General features: G+C 45.3%; 2 protein-coding genes across 3 annotated transcripts in view; one reads left to right on the forward strand and one right to left on the reverse strand.

The window, feature by feature from the left end:
- Positions 1-12,268, reverse strand: part of LOC119975081 (protein CEBPZOS-like) — a 36,070-nt gene extending 23,802 nt beyond the window's left edge. The window contains exons 1-2 of one of the 2 annotated variants that reach the window (XM_038814599.1): positions 11,975-12,268; positions 3,921-4,010 (exon numbers count right to left, since the gene is read on the reverse strand). In XM_038814599.1, the coding sequence (XP_038670527.1) occupies positions 3,921-3,927 (7 nt within the window). In that variant the 5' untranslated portion in view covers positions 3,928-4,010; positions 11,975-12,268. Of the gene's footprint in view, positions 1-3,920; positions 4,011-11,974 lie in introns of those variants that run through there. The other variant, XM_038814589.1, reaches the window with a different exon arrangement.
- slc30a6 (solute carrier family 30 member 6) overlaps positions 1-19,337 on the forward strand; it is a 169,408-nt gene that overhangs the window by 12,854 nt on the left and 137,217 nt on the right. The window contains 1 exon segment of the mRNA XM_038814568.1: positions 991-1,028. Coding sequence (XP_038670496.1) covers positions 991-1,028 — 38 coding nt within the window.

Raw genomic sequence — 19,337 nt, forward strand, 5'->3', positions numbered from 1 at the left:
ATTGACAATGGTTTCATAATTCCAGATTTTCATTGAATTCAAATGCAATCATCTGCCATGGTGAGATTCAACCCAGGTGTCCAGATCGTTTTCCTGGGTCTCTGGATTCCTAGTCCCGTGACAATGCCACTACGCCACCATCTCCCATAATCTGGGGTCACTTCAGGCTGTAATGCATTGCTACCCGTTATGCAACTGTTTAGACTTTGGAAGAGCTGAGGGAATGGATTTTTTAAAGTAAATCTTTTATAAACTAAAGAATTTGCCAAAAATGTGATTTGTAGTGAATAATCTTTATTACTATGTTGGTATGACTAAATACAACTCTTCTCATTGTGGCATATACAGTAATAAAATACACCATTACCGAATTAAAGCATCAGGGTTTATAAAGAAGACCATCGAGCAAACATTTGGACACCATTTCACTGTTTGTGTGTCCAAATATTTGCTTGATCGTCTTTGTTATAATCCCCAATGTTTTCATGTAGTCTTTATCTTTTCTGATTTTACAAAACAGCAAAAGTACTGCTAATGTTTTCAATATATAGCATTCCAATTGGCTTTGAAAAGCAGGAAATGGGAAAATGGCAAATAGAAAAAGCCAGGATTACAATAAAAATTCCTCTCATTCGAATAAAGGGTTATTTACGGCACTTTTTTAAAAAAAGAAAAAGGTTGATATTGGCTGGAATTCTCCAGCTGTTGGTATTCTCTGTTCCCACCGACAGCGTGCCGCCACCCACTGGCTTCCCGGTGGTGGCGGGTGTCTTAACTTGGAAATCCCTTTGACAAGCAGCGGGAACAGAGAATCCTGCTGGCAGCGAACAGCACGCCGCCTAGAAAAATGTGGCTGGGGGACCGGAGAATCCAGCCCATTGTTTTGCTTTTAATCTGTTTGAAGTTCTGCTCTTAATAATAGTATAGTTGTTTTAAAATGACTTGAGCAAATCTGTGTGCAGATTAATCAATTTTTTCCTGATCTTCCAGGTCACAGGAGAAAACAGGACACCAGTACTTATCTTTTGGTAAGTACATTATTTAATACTGTCCCAATTGCCCCCTCTTCTTTATTCGTACAGAACTGAGTTTGGGATCTACATTCACCAGCTTGTACCTATTCTGTGTGAGGAAATTTATTTGGGATCTACTTTCACTAGCTTGTGCCTATTCGGTCTGAGAAAAAATACGTGAAAATGATGACTAGACTCCCAAGAGCATTTTCTGTCTCGTAACTAATGGCATCTGACAGTGCTTTTGTGTGTTAACCAAAACTTTCAATTACTATTTTCAACTAGTTTCAGTTTCTTGAGCACAAAAGTAGTTTTGAAACCTGTCCTGTTGATGAGAGGCGATGGTGAGGGGGCTGGTGGGTTGTGGTTGTTTACAAACATATTAATTTAAAGAAACCGGGACACTTGTAATGATAAGATGTGGGATTGTTGTTATAGTTTTCATTAAACATTAGATTGTTGACCTTAGTGGTAATACTGTCTATGCTAAGCAGAGGTATAGCTTTTCCCTCTGGAACTAAAGAGAATTGCAGGAAAATCCCAGCCACCATACAATTCACGTGGTTGTTCTGTCAGCTGATCATGTGCACGGGCCTACCATGAAATAACTCAATTTTTAAAAGTACCTATTTTTCACTCCCGCCTCTCTCCAAACATTCCTGTTTTGGCAAAATCCTCTCAGCTGTTTAGCACACAGGGCTAAATCGCTGGTTTTGAAAGCAAACCAAGGCAGGCCAGCAGCACGGTTCGATTCCCGTACCAGCCTCCCCGAACAGGCGCCGGAATGTGGCGACTAGGGGCTTTTCACAGTAACTTCATTGAAGCCTACTCATGACAATAAGCGATTTTCATTTCAAGGGTTGATTTTGTATTATTCATTCTTACTTTAGGGGCAGCACAGTAGTGCAGTGGTTAGCACTGCTGCCTCACAGCGCTGAGGTCCCAGGTTTGATCCCGGCTCTGGGTCAATGTCCGTATGGAATTTGCACATTCTCCCCGTGTTTGCGTGGGTTTCGCCCCCACAACACAAAGATGTGCAATTTAGGTGGTTTGGCCACACTAAATTACCCCTTAATTGAAAAAAATGAATTGGATACTCTAAATTTATTTTTATTATTTTTTAAATTCTTGGTATGTGTGCTACCTTCAGTGTTGCTTCCAAGTGCACAGTAGCATGGTGGGTTAGCATAAATGCTTCACAGCTCCAGGGTCCCAGGTTCGATTCCCGGCTGGGTCACTGTCTGTGTGGAGTCTGCATGTCCTCCCCGTGTGTGCGTGGGTTTCCTCCGGGTCCTCCGGTTTCCTCCCACAGTCCAAAGATGTGCGGGTTAGGTGGATTGGCCATGCTAAATTGCCCATAGTGTCCTCAAAAGTAAGGTTAAGGAGGAGGGGGGGGGGGGGGGGGGGTTGTTGGGTTACGGGTATCGGGTGGATATGTGGGTTTGAGTAGGGTGATCATTGCTCGGCACAACATCGAGGGCCGAAGGGGCTATACCGTTCTATGTTCTAACATGAAAGATTCGTCAGCCGAGGGAGGATGCTAGGTGGCAATCAGTGGCCAGTTTCCTTGTCAGTGTTTAACTTGATGCCATGACAGTTCACGGCATCAAGTTAGACATGAACAAGCTCCCAGGCCGCTCCTTTCTAAATTCTTTCTGCCCTACTGATCGGACACGACATACACAAGAATGTTTTTGGAGGAGTCCGAGATATTGGCTGCAACAGTATGATTTGGTGAGTACAACTATGTTGCTTGACACATCTCTGGGACAGCTCTACCAATTTTGGCACAAGTACCCAGATGTTAGCAAGGAGAACTTCACAGATCCAATTGGCCTTTGTTGTATATTGCGCCAAAGTTTATTCATTTGATAAAACTGAGTGGCTTGCTGGGCCATTTAAATGTGCACCACAAGTGGCTGTGGTGTGGAGTCACATGAAGAACAGAGCCAGTAAGAATAACCAGCAAAGTAGTTTTAATGGTCGCCCTCACTGAGACTTGTTAATTAAATTAATTTAAAATCCACCAGCTGCTTGTGATGAAATGGGTGTCCCTGGGATGTAAGACTGGGCCTTTAGAATCTAATTCAGTAACATCACCACTGCCACTGTTCAATAGTTGATGGGGAGGTGAGCCACTTGTGGCTGTTGAGCAAATTACTGCTACAACAGTTCAGTGGAAACGAACAATCTCAGTTCATCAAACACCAAGCAGTTCCACACCTGCATATCAGCTATGTGCTGTCTTCATTCACCCTTGTTTTTTGAGAAGTTTCTCCTGTTTATCTGAGAAATTGAACAAGTGATGGCTTGGCAAGGTTGCCCTAACCTGCCTTCTGAATATTATTTCCACTGGGGACAGTATTTCCACTGGTGACAGTAAGCCAACATCAAAAGGTGTCCCACTTAAGTGTGTCGTGACAATGTGGAGTTTTGTTTCTCTGTACTTCATGATTAATGTTTTAACAATGTAAACTATTCACTTGGCAAGGCCATTGGATCTGAGATAGTGTGGCAATGAGGCTGCCGCATGGTTTATGCATTTAGGATATGTAGTGATCTTTATATATACACACACACACACAAGGGGTTAATGTAGATGCAATACAACTGAGCAAGCACCAGAGGGAGCACAGGAGAGGTATAAATAGAGACAGACAGGAAGTTAGAGGGCACGTCACAGGAACGGCAGCTGGGAGCAGAACAGACAGGCAGCTCAGATGTAACATAAGTTAAGCGCTGGAGAGAGAACAAACTCACAATAAAGCATCTACTTCAACTTTAAGACTACGAGCTTTATTCAGAGACAAGGAACAACACATGGCACCAGGAGACTTCAGAACACTTATAATAACATTACACAAGCTGCAGTTACAGAAATACCAAAATGGCAAGGAAAACTCCTACCGGACATTCGATGTGGGACGACTTTGCTAATTCGATGATATTTGTTGGAACCCCACCGCAGCTGAACACAATCGGTAATTTATGTAACGACTGGAAAAGATTTAAACAAATGTTCAGTATGTATATCATAGCCAGGGATTTAGAAGCAGCCTCAGAAGAAATGAAGATAGCACTGCTCATGCAGGACATGAAGCTAGAGAAATTCATAATTGCTTTAACTACTTGAAAGGTGAAGACAGCACCAAATTAGAAGTAATACTGAAAAAATTTGTAGAGTACTGTATGGAATTAAGAGTACTGTATGCTCACAGACTAAATTGCACAGGGAACGAGTGATGCAAAACTCAAACAATCACTACCAGAACAGAAAGGGTTCAGTCTAGAAATCGTGAGTGAGAAGTCCAGATCGAAGGGAAAAGGTAACTTTAACTTTTTACAAAGAAAAATATGCTGAAATCCACTGTAGAATGGTGTCTGAGCACATTTTACAGTCTCCGGGGAACAAAAGACGAAAATCTGCGCATGCGCAGGAAACAGAAGCTGTTCATGCGCAGTTAAGCGCAAGCCGCGCATGCGCAGTGTACAACAAAAACGCAGAGTAAAGGAAGATCGATTTGCACATGCGCAATCATTTCCTACGCATGACGTCACGAGCGTCATGACGTAGGAGGACCCGGACCTCGCCCACTTAAAAGGGAAATGCCTGAAAATTGAAAACAAGACATTTAAAGCTGTAAAACCCAATTTTCTTACCTCAAAAGACAGAACAATGTCTGAATTATACCAGCAGTTGAAAATAACTTTCACAACGCCCTGGAACAAACAGTCAGCACTACCCAAGGTGAAGAGAACGATAACAACTCAGAAACAAAAAGAAATGATTTGTCTGTCGAACAGTACTACTCAGACATGGCTGAGTTACTCGGATATGCTAATCACAACATCAGCAACACGATTGCAAAGTTCAACACGACTCTACTCATGGTAGATGAATCCAATACCATGATGCCATGGCAGATCGTCGATACATTGGATGACATCAATACCCAAGAAGAAGACGACGCCATGCAGAGAGCACAAATCGACTCTAGAGCGAGAACACTGCACGACTCCACAGAGAGAGCAACGCAAGCCTCCACAGTCAGCTCGTTGACAGACTCCAAAATGGAAGCAAGCAACACTCCTCCATAGTGAACACTATGCATGAACAAAACCATGAAGGTATGCCCACTGCATCTGAGCAACCAGAAGCAGACTATGAAAGTCTACCAAGCTCACATAATTAACAAGACGATAATGTAAGGCTACCCACTATACGTGAAAACAGTGACAATGTGATCACAATTGACATGCAGGATCATAGCGAGTCTAACAAAACTCAGCTCATCTGTACAGAAGCACTCAACAATCAGCGTAGGGCTACCCAAGAGTCCAGAGAGACCACGTCAATTGCAATCTTGAAGATTTTGACTCCAGAAGAGGAGCACCAAGACCAACAAGAAAATGAAATCGTGAAGACTTTGACTCCAGAAGAAGCACCAAGAAAGCAAAGAAGAGGAATCAAATCTACCACAAATGACTCCAGAAGAGGGGCACCAAGGAAGCAAAGAGGAGAAATCAAATCCACCACAAATGACTCGTGTCACCAACATCATTCTCACCATTCTCTAGAAGAAACGCTCAATGTAACAGATACCACAAAGGACACACACACAATGACTGACAATTACTCAAATTATCCACACTGAACACTCATTGAGCGCAACAAAAACTGCAAGAAGCACAGCAAAAACAAGAACAACAACAACAGCAACAACATGAAGCGCAACAAGAACTACAAAAACCACAAGAAGCACTGCAGAAACAAAAACAACAGCAACAACAAAAACAACAGCAACAACAGAAACAACAAACACAACAACAAAAACTATAAGAAGCATAACAAAGACAACAAGCACAACAACAAAAACAGAAACAACAAGCACGACAAAAACACCAACAACAAGAAAGACAGAAACACCAGCAATAAAACAACTACCTGTACAACATGGTACAACTTTGCACATGAAGGACAATGCCACTGCAAAACAATGAAAAGACTACAAACATGCCATGGCATGACAAAGAATCTCATGGATTCACATCTGCTCCAGAACAAGCAAGCACACCAGCTTTCAAGGCAGATGACACACTAAATTGATACCACACGCACTGAAAAAGAAAAGTCCACGTCAGTCAACATCAGTGGTTTCACCATTCAAACACCTCTGGGTGACTTGTTGGTTACTTCACACACAAGAACACTGACGACATTCACAAAGGAGTTGCAATATCAATATCACCACATCAACGAAAAAAAACTCACCGAATAAATTCATAAAAAAGTTTGGACTCAAATGTTTTTATTCAGATTGGACTCATAAATATCAACTGACTTTGAATAATAACCAATATCATCACCACTTGTACAGATATACATATCATAAACATATCATAAGTAATTAACTGTTTTGTACAATTCTTTACCACTGTACAGATATATGTAAAAGAAAAAAAAAGTGGGGGGTGTAATCTCTATACAAGGGGTCAATGTAGATGCAATACCACTGAGCAAGCACCAGAGGGAGCATGGGAGAGGTATAAATAGAGACAGACAGGAAGTTGAGGGCACTTCACAGGAACGGCAGCTGGGAGCAGAACAGACAGGCAGCTCAGATGTAACAAGTTAAGAGCTGGAGAGAGAACAAACTCGCAATAAAGCATCTACTTCAACTTTAAGACTACGAGCTTTATTCTGAGACAAGGAACAACACCGCATCATGTACCTACAAGTTCTGCCAATTTATTATGGTCTGTTATCTGATACAATCCGTACCGAACAAACTGAATATTGCACTCATTGTGTCTGCCATGGACACACTTGAAGAATCCTTCAGTTGCCAGCTAATTGTGAACTTGGAAAAGTAATCAGTGATGAGGGAAAATAAGTCACCGTGGATAGTGAATAAATTTGTTGCAATTTTAGACCAGAGCTAGAATTGAATCTTATTAGGGTATAGAGGTTCTTTGTATTGATGTTACTGACTCTGGCATGCCTTGCACATCCCAATTATCTTCTCTATGTGCATTGATCCCTGACCAAAACAGTTTATTTGCCAGGCGCCTGGTTTGCTCCATGTCCACATGTCCTTGATGTTATATAGGAGTCATCCAGAGGGTGGTTGGAGTCTGGAATGAACTTCGAGAGAGAGGGTGGTGGAGGCAGGTTCAATCGAGGTATTCAAACGGGGATTGATTTGCTATCTGAAAATGTGCAAGGTTACAGGGCTAATGCTCTTTCAAGAGAGCCGTTGCAGGCTTGATGAGCTGAATGGCAACTTGTACTGCAACCTTTTTCTGATTCTCCAATAACTCCCCATTAAGTCTTGAGTGGTGGACCATTTGCTGTTTCTTCCTGAAGTTGGTTGCATTTATGTTGACCAAAACTTATAAGATCGCCATTGAGCACCTCCTACATTGATAGCTACAACATCTACTTGTAGGTCTGGCAATACCTCTGCAATAGTTTTTGGATTTGTTAACCTGTTTAGTGTTTCATCAGAGGCTTGCATCAGATCATTTCCGATGGTTTATAATCATTTTCTGCACTTTTGCCAAATAGATGCATGTGATGCCAAATACCAGAGTGAGTGTCTCATGCTCAATGTTCAAATAATTGTCATTGAACCAAATGCAATTGGTTTGCCAGTTTGCATAATGCACATTCCTAACCCTTTTTGAGATGTCACCCTCTTAAGACCATGTTGTTTCTTAGGTCGGGTCATAGTTGTCTATTCTAACAAGACCATTAGAAATAGGAGTAGGCTTTTTGGCCTCTCCCACTTGCTCCACCATTCAATAGGATTATAGTTGATCTGACATTCCTCACATCAACTTTCCTGAAACACTTGATTCCCTTACTGATTCAGAATCTATCTCGGCCTTAAATATATACAAGGACTCTGCCCCACAGCTCTCCGTTGTGGCAAGGAGTTCCAAAGACACAACCCTCAGAAAAAATTCCTCCTCATCTCAGTCTTAAATTGGAACCCCTTTGTTCTGAGACTATGCTCTCTGGCCCTAGACTCTCCATGATGGGAAACATCATCTCAGCATTTATCCTGTCAAGCACCTCAAGAATCCTATGGGTGCGATTCAACTAATTGGGAATGAAGTCCCATGACAAGTGTGACTTTGTTGTACAAGGGAACTCAGTGGGGAAAGTGTGGTTGCCAGGCTGGCACTGACAGGGTGCCCAGGTGGCACCAGGGCACCATGCCCAAGGGGCATACAACTGGGGGCATCAAAACTCCTGGGAGACCCCCACGAGTGCCGTTTCATATAGTCCCCATTTGTGGAGACCAGTATCAAAAGGAGCTTGCCCGAGGTCTCCGAAGTGAAGGGGATGAATCCCAAAGCCTCAGGTACCTCGAGAATCTGCGCATTAGAGTGAGACTCGCTCTAATATGCAGATTTGCCAAAAAAGTGATCGCGCTCACAATGGGCAGGATTTACATAGCAACGTCCCACGAGATGGTGTTGGCTGTCCCGCGACGCCAGGGCACAGGATGGAGAGGTTGCTCTCCATCCCATCAGGATCCGCCTTTGCATGATCAACGAGGCGAAGGCTACAACATCTGCTTCCGCACCTGTTTCCAACCCTGGCTGGTCCAACACCCCGAATATGACCTTCCGAGGGCCCGGGTCCAGTTTCACGTGCACCACTTTAGAGATAACCCTAAAAACCTCCTTCCAGTAATCCTCCAGCTTTGGACAGGACCAAAACATATGAACGTGATTAGCCCCCCGCCCACAACGTTCACACACATCTTCTACTCCTTCAAAGAATCGGCTCATCCTCATCCTCGTGAGGTGTGCTCTGTATACCACCTTCAGCTGTATCAGCCCCAACCTCACGCACGAGGTGGAGGCATTCACACTCCGGAGCACCTCACACCAGAACCCCTCCTCCATATCCTCTCCTAACTCTTTCTCCCACTTTGCTTTGATCCCTTCCAGTGGTGCCTTCTCTTCCAAAATAGCTTTGTAAACCGCCGATACTACCACTTCTCCAGTCCTCCTGTCGTCAGCACATCCTCCAGGAATGTGGAGGGTGGCTCAACCGGGAAGCTCTGTATCTCCTTTCTGGCAAAATCTCGAACCTGCATGTATCTAAACATTTCTCCCTGCTCCAGCCCATACTTCGCTTCCAGCTCCTTCAATCCTGCAAACCGACCCCCAAAAAACAAATCTTTTAGTGTCTTAAACCCCTTCTAATCGGCTTGTGCTTACCCGCTTTTTGCCTCCCTGTCATTTTGAATAGGGGTGTCACATTGGCAGTTTTCCAATCCTCCGGTACTTCCCCAGAATCCAAGAATGTTTGGAACATTATAGCCTGTGCATCCATTATCACTTGTAGCTACTTCTTTTAGGATCCTAGGATGCAAGCCATCGGGGTCTGGAGACTTATCTGCTTTCGCCCCATTAGTTTATCTAATGCTATTTATCTGGTGATGGTATTTAATTGCTCCCCCGTATTCTTCGTATTAGTGGAATGGTTGAAGTATCTTCGACGATAAAGACTGATGCAAAGTATCTGTTTAACTCCTCTGCCATTTCCTTGTTCCATAACTATCTCCCCAGATTCATTTTCTAAGGGGCCTATTTTCACTTTGATGTCTCTTCCTTTTAAAAAAAAAAATATTTAAATAAATTTTTATATTCCTCGTTAGTTTGCCCTCGTTTATTTTATCTCTCTTTATTATCTATTTAGTCTTCCTCTGCTGGATTCTGAATTTATCCGAATCTTTGGGGCTATCATTGACTTTTATCTCCTTATATACTTTTTTTTCAACTGAAGATTCTCCTTGGTTAGTCATGGTTGGATTATCCCTCTTAGAAGCATTCCTCCTTACTGGGATATGTCTTTGCTGAGTCATGAATTGCCACCTCAAATGTCTGCCACTGCTTGTTTATTGGCTTTCCTGCTAATCTATCGGCCCAGTCCACTTCAGTTAACTCTATCCTCATTCCATTGTAATTCCCATTATTTAAGTTAAACACAGTTGTTTTTGACCCAAGTTTCTCATTCTCAAATGTATTTAATTCTATCATGTTATGATCACTACTTCCTAAGGGATCTTTTACTCTGTGGTCATTTATTAAACCCGTCTCATTACTAGATCCAAGGTAGCCTGTTCCTTGGTTGGCTCCAGGAAATTGCTTGTATTGCTCGAGGAAACTATCCCTAATGCACTGTATGAATTTGTTGCCTTAGCTACCCTTTACAACTTAATTAGTCAAACCAACATGAAGATTAAAGTAACCTATAATTATTGCTCTATTCATTTTACATGCTCCTATTATTTGTTGATTTATACCCTTTCGTACACAGTGTGGCTACCGTTTGGGCGTCTCTGCACTACTACCAATGTCTTCTTTCCCTTGCTGTATTTTACCTCGAACCAAATGGACTCTATATCAGACTCTAGCTGGTCTTTCAACTGTCCTCATTTAATATCTTATTAACAGTGCTACACCACCACCTTTTCCTTCTTTCACATCCTTCCAAATGGTCAAACATTCCTGGATATTAAGTTCCCAGTTTTGATCTTCTTGTAACCATTTTCCATAATGGATTTACCTCAATTTGTGCCATCAGTTTGTCTATCTTATTCCGAATGCTTCGTGCTTTAAGGTATAAAATCTTTTTTCCAATTTTACTGTGTACTGTGGCCCTGTTTGCCTCTCGCCCTTGATTACCCAGCCAACCATTTTTGCATTTTACTGTTTGTTCTTTCCTTACTGTCTTTGTTTCTCATTCCCTTGTCACCCTGTTTAGGTTCCCATCCCCCTGCCATTCTAGTTTAAACCTTCCCCAACCACACGAGCAAATACTCACCCCAGGACATCACCCCCGGTAATGCCCAGGTGTAATCCATCCAGTTTGTACTGGTCCCGCCTCCCCCAGAACCGGTCCCAATGCCCCAGGAATCTGAAGCCCTCCCCGTTGTACCATCTTTCCAGCCACATATTCATCTGATATATTGTGTTATTTCTACTCTGCTAGCATGTGACATTGGTAGTAATCCTGAAATCACTACCTTTTGAAGTCCTACTTTTCAGCTTGCTTCCTAACTCCCTATATTCAGCTTTTAAGACTTCATCCCTTTTTTAACCTATGTCATTGGTACTGATGTGTACCATGACCACTGGCTGTTCACCCTGCCCCACCAGAATATCCTGTAGTGACCCTGAGACATACTTGACCATACCATCCAGGAGTCTAATTTTCGGCCACAGAAACACCCATTTATTCCCCTTAAAATTGAATTGCCTACAACTATTGCATTGACACACTTTTTACTCCTCCCCTGTGCAGCATGGTCAACCGCAGTGCAACAAAATTGGTTGTTGCTGCCTTCCCCTGCAAGGCTATTCCCCTCAACAGTATATCTGTTTTGTAGGGGAATAACCACAGGAGATTCCTGTACTGCCTGCCTCATCCTCTTGCTCTGCCTAGTGGTTATTTATTTCCTTCCTGCCTGTGGAATCTTAGCATGCAGTGTGATCACCTCTCTATACGTGCTATCCATGATACCCTCTGCCTCGCAGATGCTTCACCGTGTCCCCAACCGTTGCTCCAGCCCCGAAACCCTGGCTTCCAGAAACTGAAGCTGGAGACACTTTGCACACATACTGGCCCAGACAGGTCAATGCAGACTTGATGGGTCAAATGGCCTCCTCCTGCACTGTAGTGATTCTATGGAACACTGGAAGTGTGCCTGGTTTCCCACATGGAGCAGGAGGAGCAAACCACAGCCTTGAGCTCTCCTGCCATGACTTACCCCATTGGATTAAACCTTTAAAGGACTCTTAAAAATCAAATAGTATCAAATACTTTGGGGCCCTTATTCCCTTGATCTCATTAATACAGAATAGAGCCCTTACAAACTATAAATCACAAAATAAAGACTTTACAAACTAGAAGCAATAATGGTAGCATAAATATTCACCATCCATACTCATCCAATCAGCAGCTTCCACTTGCCCTAATGTCACTTCCAGAGCTCTGCCTCTGGATTGAGTGAAGGTACGTTGGGCTCCTCCTTTTAAAGTTTTTTCCACTGTTCTGCTCAACTGCTCCTCGCCAGATTCACTCTTGCTCTCTGACCTCCGGTGTTCGGTACTGTAAGAGTTACTTAAAGTCCCTCTTTCGCATGTGCTCTAAATTCACGAATACTTTGCTTTTACTTTAAGAGCAGAATCAGAGAAAGAAGGGACTGATCACCTCCTCCCTCTTTCACCAAACTCCAGCTGATGCAACAAGGCAGCACTGAAGGAGCCTTCCTTTTATGGCCCCTAATTCAAAGCTTCTCAAACTGGATTAAACCAGTTGTCTAACAATTAACTAGCTTCAGCTAAGAGACTGTAAACCCCTGTTTTAAAGCTGCAATTAAACTTCACCCAGTCAAAAGAGAAACTTTTAGTTAATTACTAAAATTTTTTTTAAAAATTTAAATAATTTTTATTCAAATTTTCACAAATATCAACAACAAAAAGAAAAAAATTACAAAGAACCCCACCGTGCATATACAAAGGAAGAGATAAATGAACACCCGTCATTCCCACAAAACAACTGCCCGTCCCTTCAACAGAAATGACAGAACCCCCCCCCCCCCCCCCCCCCCCCCCCGTGTATACACAAAAGAAAAAACAAATAGCGCCTGTCATTAGCACAGAACATCTATGCACGTTCCTTCAGTCCAAAACAAAGAAACGACCCCTCCCCCCTCCCCAAAGGTTGCTGCTGCTACTGGCCTTCTATCGTTCTGCCAGGAAATCCAGAGATGGCTGCCACCTCCTGAAAAACCCCTGCACTGATACCCTTAGGGCAAATTTCACCTTCTCTAATTTAATATACCCTGCCATATCGTTGACCCAGACCTCCACGCTTGGGGGCCTCGCATCATTCCGCTGAAGAAGAATCCTCCGTCGGGCTACTAGGGACGCAAAGGCCAGAATGCCGGCCTCTTTAGCCTCCTGCACTCCCAGCTCCACCGCCACCCCAAATATTGCGAGCCCCCAGCCCGGATCCTACCACCCTCGACAGCATCCTTGCTGCACCCTTCCAAAATTCCCCCAGCGCTGGGCATGCCCAGAACATATGGGCATGATTTGCTGGGCTCCCTGAGACCCTAATACATCTGTCCTCGCTCCCAAAGAACCGGCTCATCCTTGTCCCGGTCATGTGAGCCCTATGCAGCACCTTAAACTGTATGAGGCCAAGCCTCGTACAAGAAGAGGAGGAGTTCACCCTCCTCAGGGCGTCCGTCCACGTCCCCTCCTCTATCTCCTCACCCAGCTCCTCCTCCCATTTACCCTTCAGCTCCTCGACTGAGGACTCGTCCATCTCCTGCATCACTTGGTACGCTGCCGAGATCCAACCCACACCCCCGAGAGCACCCTGTCCTGGATCCCACGCGGTGGCAGCAGAGGGAACTCCGCCACCTGCCACCTGACAAACGCCCTTGCCTGCATGTACCTAAAGGTGTTCCCCGGGGGGAGCCCGAACGTCCCTTCCAGCTCACCCAGGCTCGCGAACTTCCCGTCTATAAACAGGTCCCCCAACCTCCTTACACCTGCCCTGTGCCAACTCAGGAATCCCCCCCCCCTCCCCCATGCCGCCTCCACTGCCCCCAAATTTTGAGGGTAGCCACCACCACCGGGCTCGTGGTATACCTCGTTGGAGGGAGCGGCAGCAGCGCCGTTACTAACGCCTCCAGGCTCGTGCCCACACAGGACGCCTTCTCCATCCTCTTCCATGCTGTCCCCTCCCCCTCCATCACCCACTTACGCACCATTGCTGCGTTGGCAGCCCAATAGTACCCACAGAGGCTGGGCAGCGCCAGCCCCTCCCTATCCCTGCCCTGCTCCAAGAACACCCTTCTCACCCTCGGGGTCCCGTGTGCCCACACAAACCCCGTAATGCTCCTGTTAACCCGCCTGAAAAAGGCCTTCAGGATAAGGATGGGGAGGCACTGGAACAGGAACAGAAATCTCGGGAGCACCGTCATCTTGACTGATTGCACCCTACCCGCCAGAGGCAGCGGCAGCATGTCCCACCTCTTAAACTCCTCCTCCATTTGCTCCACCAGCCTTGTGAGGTTAAGCTTATGCAAGGCCCCCCAGCTCCTGGCCACCTGAACCCCCAAGTACCTGAAGCTCCTCTCCGCCCTTTTCAGTGGGAGCCTACCAATCACCCCCTCCTGGTCCCCCGGGTGTACCCCCATTCCGACCTCCTCGACACGCTCCAGCTCCTTCTCGGCCATTCCAGCAGCAAGCTAGGGCCCCCCCCCTAGCTGCGTAACCCCTTCCATTGTACTTCCGTAAGTCAGCCGACTCCTTCTGACCCTGGCTGCTCCCGCCACCCCAATGACCCTCCCCAGAGCCATACCACCATCCCCCCAGTGCCGGCCCGCCCCCTGCTCCTCCAGCGTGGGAGAAAAGCCCGCCCTTCCATCCCAAGCCCCGCCCCCCTGACCCAAAACGCGGGAAAAGACGGGCACATGACCCAACAGGACCGCGAACCCCACCCAAAATCTCAACCAGTGAAAAACAAAAATCCAAACATGACAAAACACCCAAGTAAACAGATTACAGTCCCAAAAAGCAAAAAAGTAGAACAGCAAAAAACATCATCCAATAGAACCGATTAAAGCGAAAGGATACCAAGGAGGACAAAGCCTCCGCGGAGGCTGTGTACACCGTTCCCCAGTCCTCAGTTCAAGTCCAGCTTCTCTGCCTGGACGAAAGTCCAGGCCTCCTCCGGGGAGTCAAAATAGAGCTGCCGATCTTTATAAGTGACCCACAGGCGGGCCGGCTGTAACAGGCCAAACTTGACCCCCTTCTTGTGGAGCACTGCCTTCGCCCGGTTAAAACCAGCCCTTCTCTTTGCCACCGCCGCACTCCAGTCTTGGTAGATCCTGATCTCCGTATTCTCCCACTTGCTACTCCTCTCCTTCGCCCATCTCAGCACACACTCACGGTCGACAAAGCGGTGAAAACGAACCAGCACCGCCCAAGGCGGCTCGTTTGGCTTGGGTTTCCGCAGCAGCACCCGATGGGCATCCTCCAGCTCCAAGGGTCCCTGGAACGACCTCGCACCCATTAGCGAGTTCAACATCATAGTCACATAGGCCCTAAAATCCGAACCTTCCAGCCCCTCTGGGAGGCCCAGAATCCGCAGGTTCTTCCGACGGGCCTGGTTCTCCATCTCCTACATCCTCGCTGACCACTTCTTATGGAGCGCCTCGTGTGATTCCACCTTCACCGCCAGGCCAAGGAGTTCGTCCTCACTCTCCGAGGCCTTTTGTCGTAGCTCTTGGATCTCCGCACCCTGAGCCGTCTGGGTCGCCATGTGCTTGTCCAGGGGGGCCTTAAACCGTTCCAGAGTCTCTGCCTTCAGCTCCATGAAGGAATGCTGAAGCAGCTCCTGCTGCTCCCGCGCCCACTGCTGCCACGCTGCTGCTTCCCCGCCCGCCGCCATCTTGCTTTTCCTGCCTTGCACCTTTCTCTGCTCCAAAGCCAATTTTTTGACTGCTCCACTCCTAGTCCAGGCCATCCACCGGCGGAGAATCTTAGAAAAAATGTTCCCACACAGGGCAAAGTCCAAACAGCACCGCTACGGGCCCTTAAAAAAGCCCAAAAGACCGAAAATAGCGAGAGCCACCGAACGTGCGGCTTAGCTCCGCATCACCGCAACCGGAAGTCTCAGTTAATTGCTAAATTAAAGAACAAACTAGACTTTAGATTGAAATTAGCCCTTAAATTAAATTATTTTTAAAAATTTCTCCCTTGAGATTCTCTGTTTCATCAAACTCCAGCTACATTCTGCTGCAACAAGGCAGCACTCAGTGCAGACCAAAAACAAAAAGTGCTGGAAAAACACAGCTGGCTTTGCAGATCCGTGGACAGTGAAATAGAGTTCACATTTCAAGTCTAATATGACTTTTCTTCAAAACCCTTGCGTTTTGTTAGTAACAAAAGTGTTTTACTTCATCTACACATCATGTCACCTTCACAAGGTAGAAAACCTGTTCATTTTCCAGTTAAAGATTTATCTACTGTGAATCTACATTGTGGCAATAGTGTATGTGCTCTCATTTATGCGGGTCTCTGGCGCACTCGCTGTTGTTGCTGCTAGTATGCCGCATATACTTTGTTTAGTTGTATCTTTTTTTCCCAATTAAGGGTTAATTTAGCGTGGCTAATCCACCTACCCTGCACAACTTTGGGTTCTGGGGGTGAGACCCACGGACATGATCCGGACCGGGATCGAACCCGGGTCCTCGGTGTCGCGAGGCTAGCTACTGCGTCATTGTGCCCCCCCGTTTAGTTGTCTATTAGTATATTATTGTAACTTCTGGTCACACCTCTGGAACCAGATTTGCTACATAGGCGAGCCCAATGTCGTTTTACACTGCGTACCTTGCATATCTTGGCGCGCAGGACAGTTTCGCAGTAGGTGCAGTAAAATGCACTTCCCACTCGACTTGCTTGTTTTCTGTGTCCTGGCTATTGCGTCAATAACAGTAGCTTCACCTAATGCTTCCAAGTGTCATTGTGCAGCCGCAATGGCTTTTTATTTTCCACCATTTTTTTGTATTGTGTCAATATTATCACCTTTCTTTTTCTATAAAAGTTTTTTTGTAAAGCTTTGATCAGCTTAGAAACTATAACCAGCTCTATTGAGACAGCATTCGGACAGCTCAGCTTCTGAAAAATCGCAGTCCTTGCCCTTATAATGGACTCTTGACAAACAGTGAATTCTGAACTTCACCTTCCCACAAAACTGATCCTCCAGCATCTTCCATATCTGATCCTACTCAGACAGGCCTGAAGTGTTAGAACATAGAACAGTACAGCACAGAACAGGCCCTTCGGCCCCCGATGTTGTGCCGAGCAATGATCACCCTACTCAAACCCACGTATCCACCCTATACCCGTAACCCAACAACCCCCCCCCCCCTTAACCTTACTATTAGGACACTACGGGCAATTTTAGCATGGCCAATCCACCTAACCCGCACATCTTTGGACTGTGGGAGGAAACAGGAGCACCCAGAGGAAACCCACGCACACACGGGGAGGACGTGCAGACTCCACACAGACAGTGACCCAGCCGGGAATCGAACCTGGGACCCTGGAGCTGTGAAGCATTTATGCTAACCACCATGCTACCGTGCTGCCACAGGCTGCACACAGACGAGTTGATCCTATGCAACTCGTCATTTCCAATGGCTATCTTTATTTTCACCGCTTATTTTCACTGCTTATTTATCTGGTTCTGTGACAGATAAATCTTTTTTTTTTTAAATTTAGATTACCCAATTATTTTTTCCAATTAAGGGGCAATTTAGCGTGTCCAATCCACCTACACTGCACATTTTTGGGTTGTGGGGGCGAAACCCACGCAGACACGGGGAGAATGTGCAAACTCCACACGGACAGTGACCCAGAGCCGGGATCGAACCTGGGACCTCAGCGCCGTGAGGCGGTTGTGCTAACCACTAGGCCACCATGCTGCCCTGTGACAGATAAATCTAAGAAGCATTGTTTCATCCTTTGGAAAATCTAAATTCAGATAAGACATCTGTGGCCTTCCAATTCATGAAGGGAAATTTGGTGGTCATCTTTGTGACGTTCTCTGTCTTTTATGGACACTCCTAATATGTAGGGGGTGTGTAACCTCTCCACTCTTTGGAGAGATGCACCAGTGCAGTTGCTGTGTTTTTTATACTTTTTCCCTTTATTTGGTTGCTTTTCAGGTTTTTCCCCAATTCACACTTTTGTCTTTTATGCGGGAATGATACCTGAGGACATCTTGATGGCCCTGCAGCTTTTACTGCTGATTCAAAGCCCACCACACAGTACAGCACAGTTCTGAACCAGTTTGTTGTCCCCATTAACCACCAATCCAGCACAAATCAGATACTGTTCTACAAAGCACAGAACAAAGGGTTCTGTACAGGGACTTTGCCTCCCGGAGTTTCAGTGCAAATACAGTATCAGTATTGCATCAGCTCTTGCCTGGCTCCTCCTGTGGTCTTCAAACTCTCATCACTGCCATCATGTTGTTTTTCTGTGTCTACTTTACACAAACTCACAAATCTCTCACATACAGAACTGGTAAACTATACTTGGGTTTGGTTTATTTGAAGATACATTACAGGATGTCTCAGCACACAGATTTACTTTAGGGCTTCGGCAACTATTACTCACACAGAGAGCTCCGCTACAGTTCCTTTGTGCACTCTACTAGGTGCAGATCACATGCTGCTTTGCATCCTGGTTAATTGCTTATGCATATTCACTTAAAGCAATGTCACAACAGTGACAAAAAGAAGTCAACAGCTATCCTGCAACTCGACAGAAAATAAACAGTAATTGCGCACTAATACAGAAAACCCTAAAGCCTCCTGGGAATGAACAATTTCATCATTTCTAACTACAGTTCAAATCAACTCATCAAAAGAAAATAATACAAAAACCTTAATCATATGAGATTGAAGTATAGAATCCAACGGAAGAAACGCATGATAGAATAGGAATGAACAAAGGTTTATTACGGTATACACAAAATCACAAAGCAACAACTCCTCTCTCCGAAGAGCCACCCTGCAGGTCAGGGATTTATACCCGGAAGTTTCCCCTTAAGGGGAAACCCCACTCCCAAATACTGGGGGCAATCGTATAGAGCATGGTCCTTAGCCCCCAACGGGGTCATTATATAAACTAAGTCTAAATCTTATATGTATATTGTATACTTAAATAAGGTATCTCACATCCTGCATTTGCAACTACACTTGTGCATCATGCAATCACGCAACCCCACCTCTGATCCCGTTAATCACGTAAACACTCTCTTTCCGCTATGCTCCCTTGCTGCCTGAACCCTTAAGCATGCAGCCTTGTCATCATTGTCCAAATCCTGCTTTATCCATCCATCATCAGAACTGTCTGCACCACATCAATTGTTTTCAGCCTACCCTCTTATATAAGTTCATAATTAGGCCATTTGACTCATTGAGTCTGCTCCGCCATTCATCATGGCTGATATGTTCCTCAACTGATAACCTACAATGCTACAGACCAAGAGCTGGATTGCAAAATCAACCAGAGTATCTCCTCCCTAGAACACATGAACTAGGATCAGGAGTCGGCAATTTGGCCTCCTGAGCCTTAATCACCTTCAATGTGATTATGGCTGATCCCATCCTGGCCTCAACTCCACTGTCCTGCCCGTTCTCCATAACCCTTCAACCCATTATCAATTAAAAATCTGTAACTCCTCAAATTTATTCACTATCCCAACAT

Source organism: Scyliorhinus canicula, chromosome 1 (assembly GCF_902713615.1).
Source record: "Scyliorhinus canicula chromosome 1, sScyCan1.1, whole genome shotgun sequence".
Classification (NCBI taxonomy): Eukaryota; Metazoa; Chordata; class Chondrichthyes; order Carcharhiniformes; family Scyliorhinidae; genus Scyliorhinus; species Scyliorhinus canicula.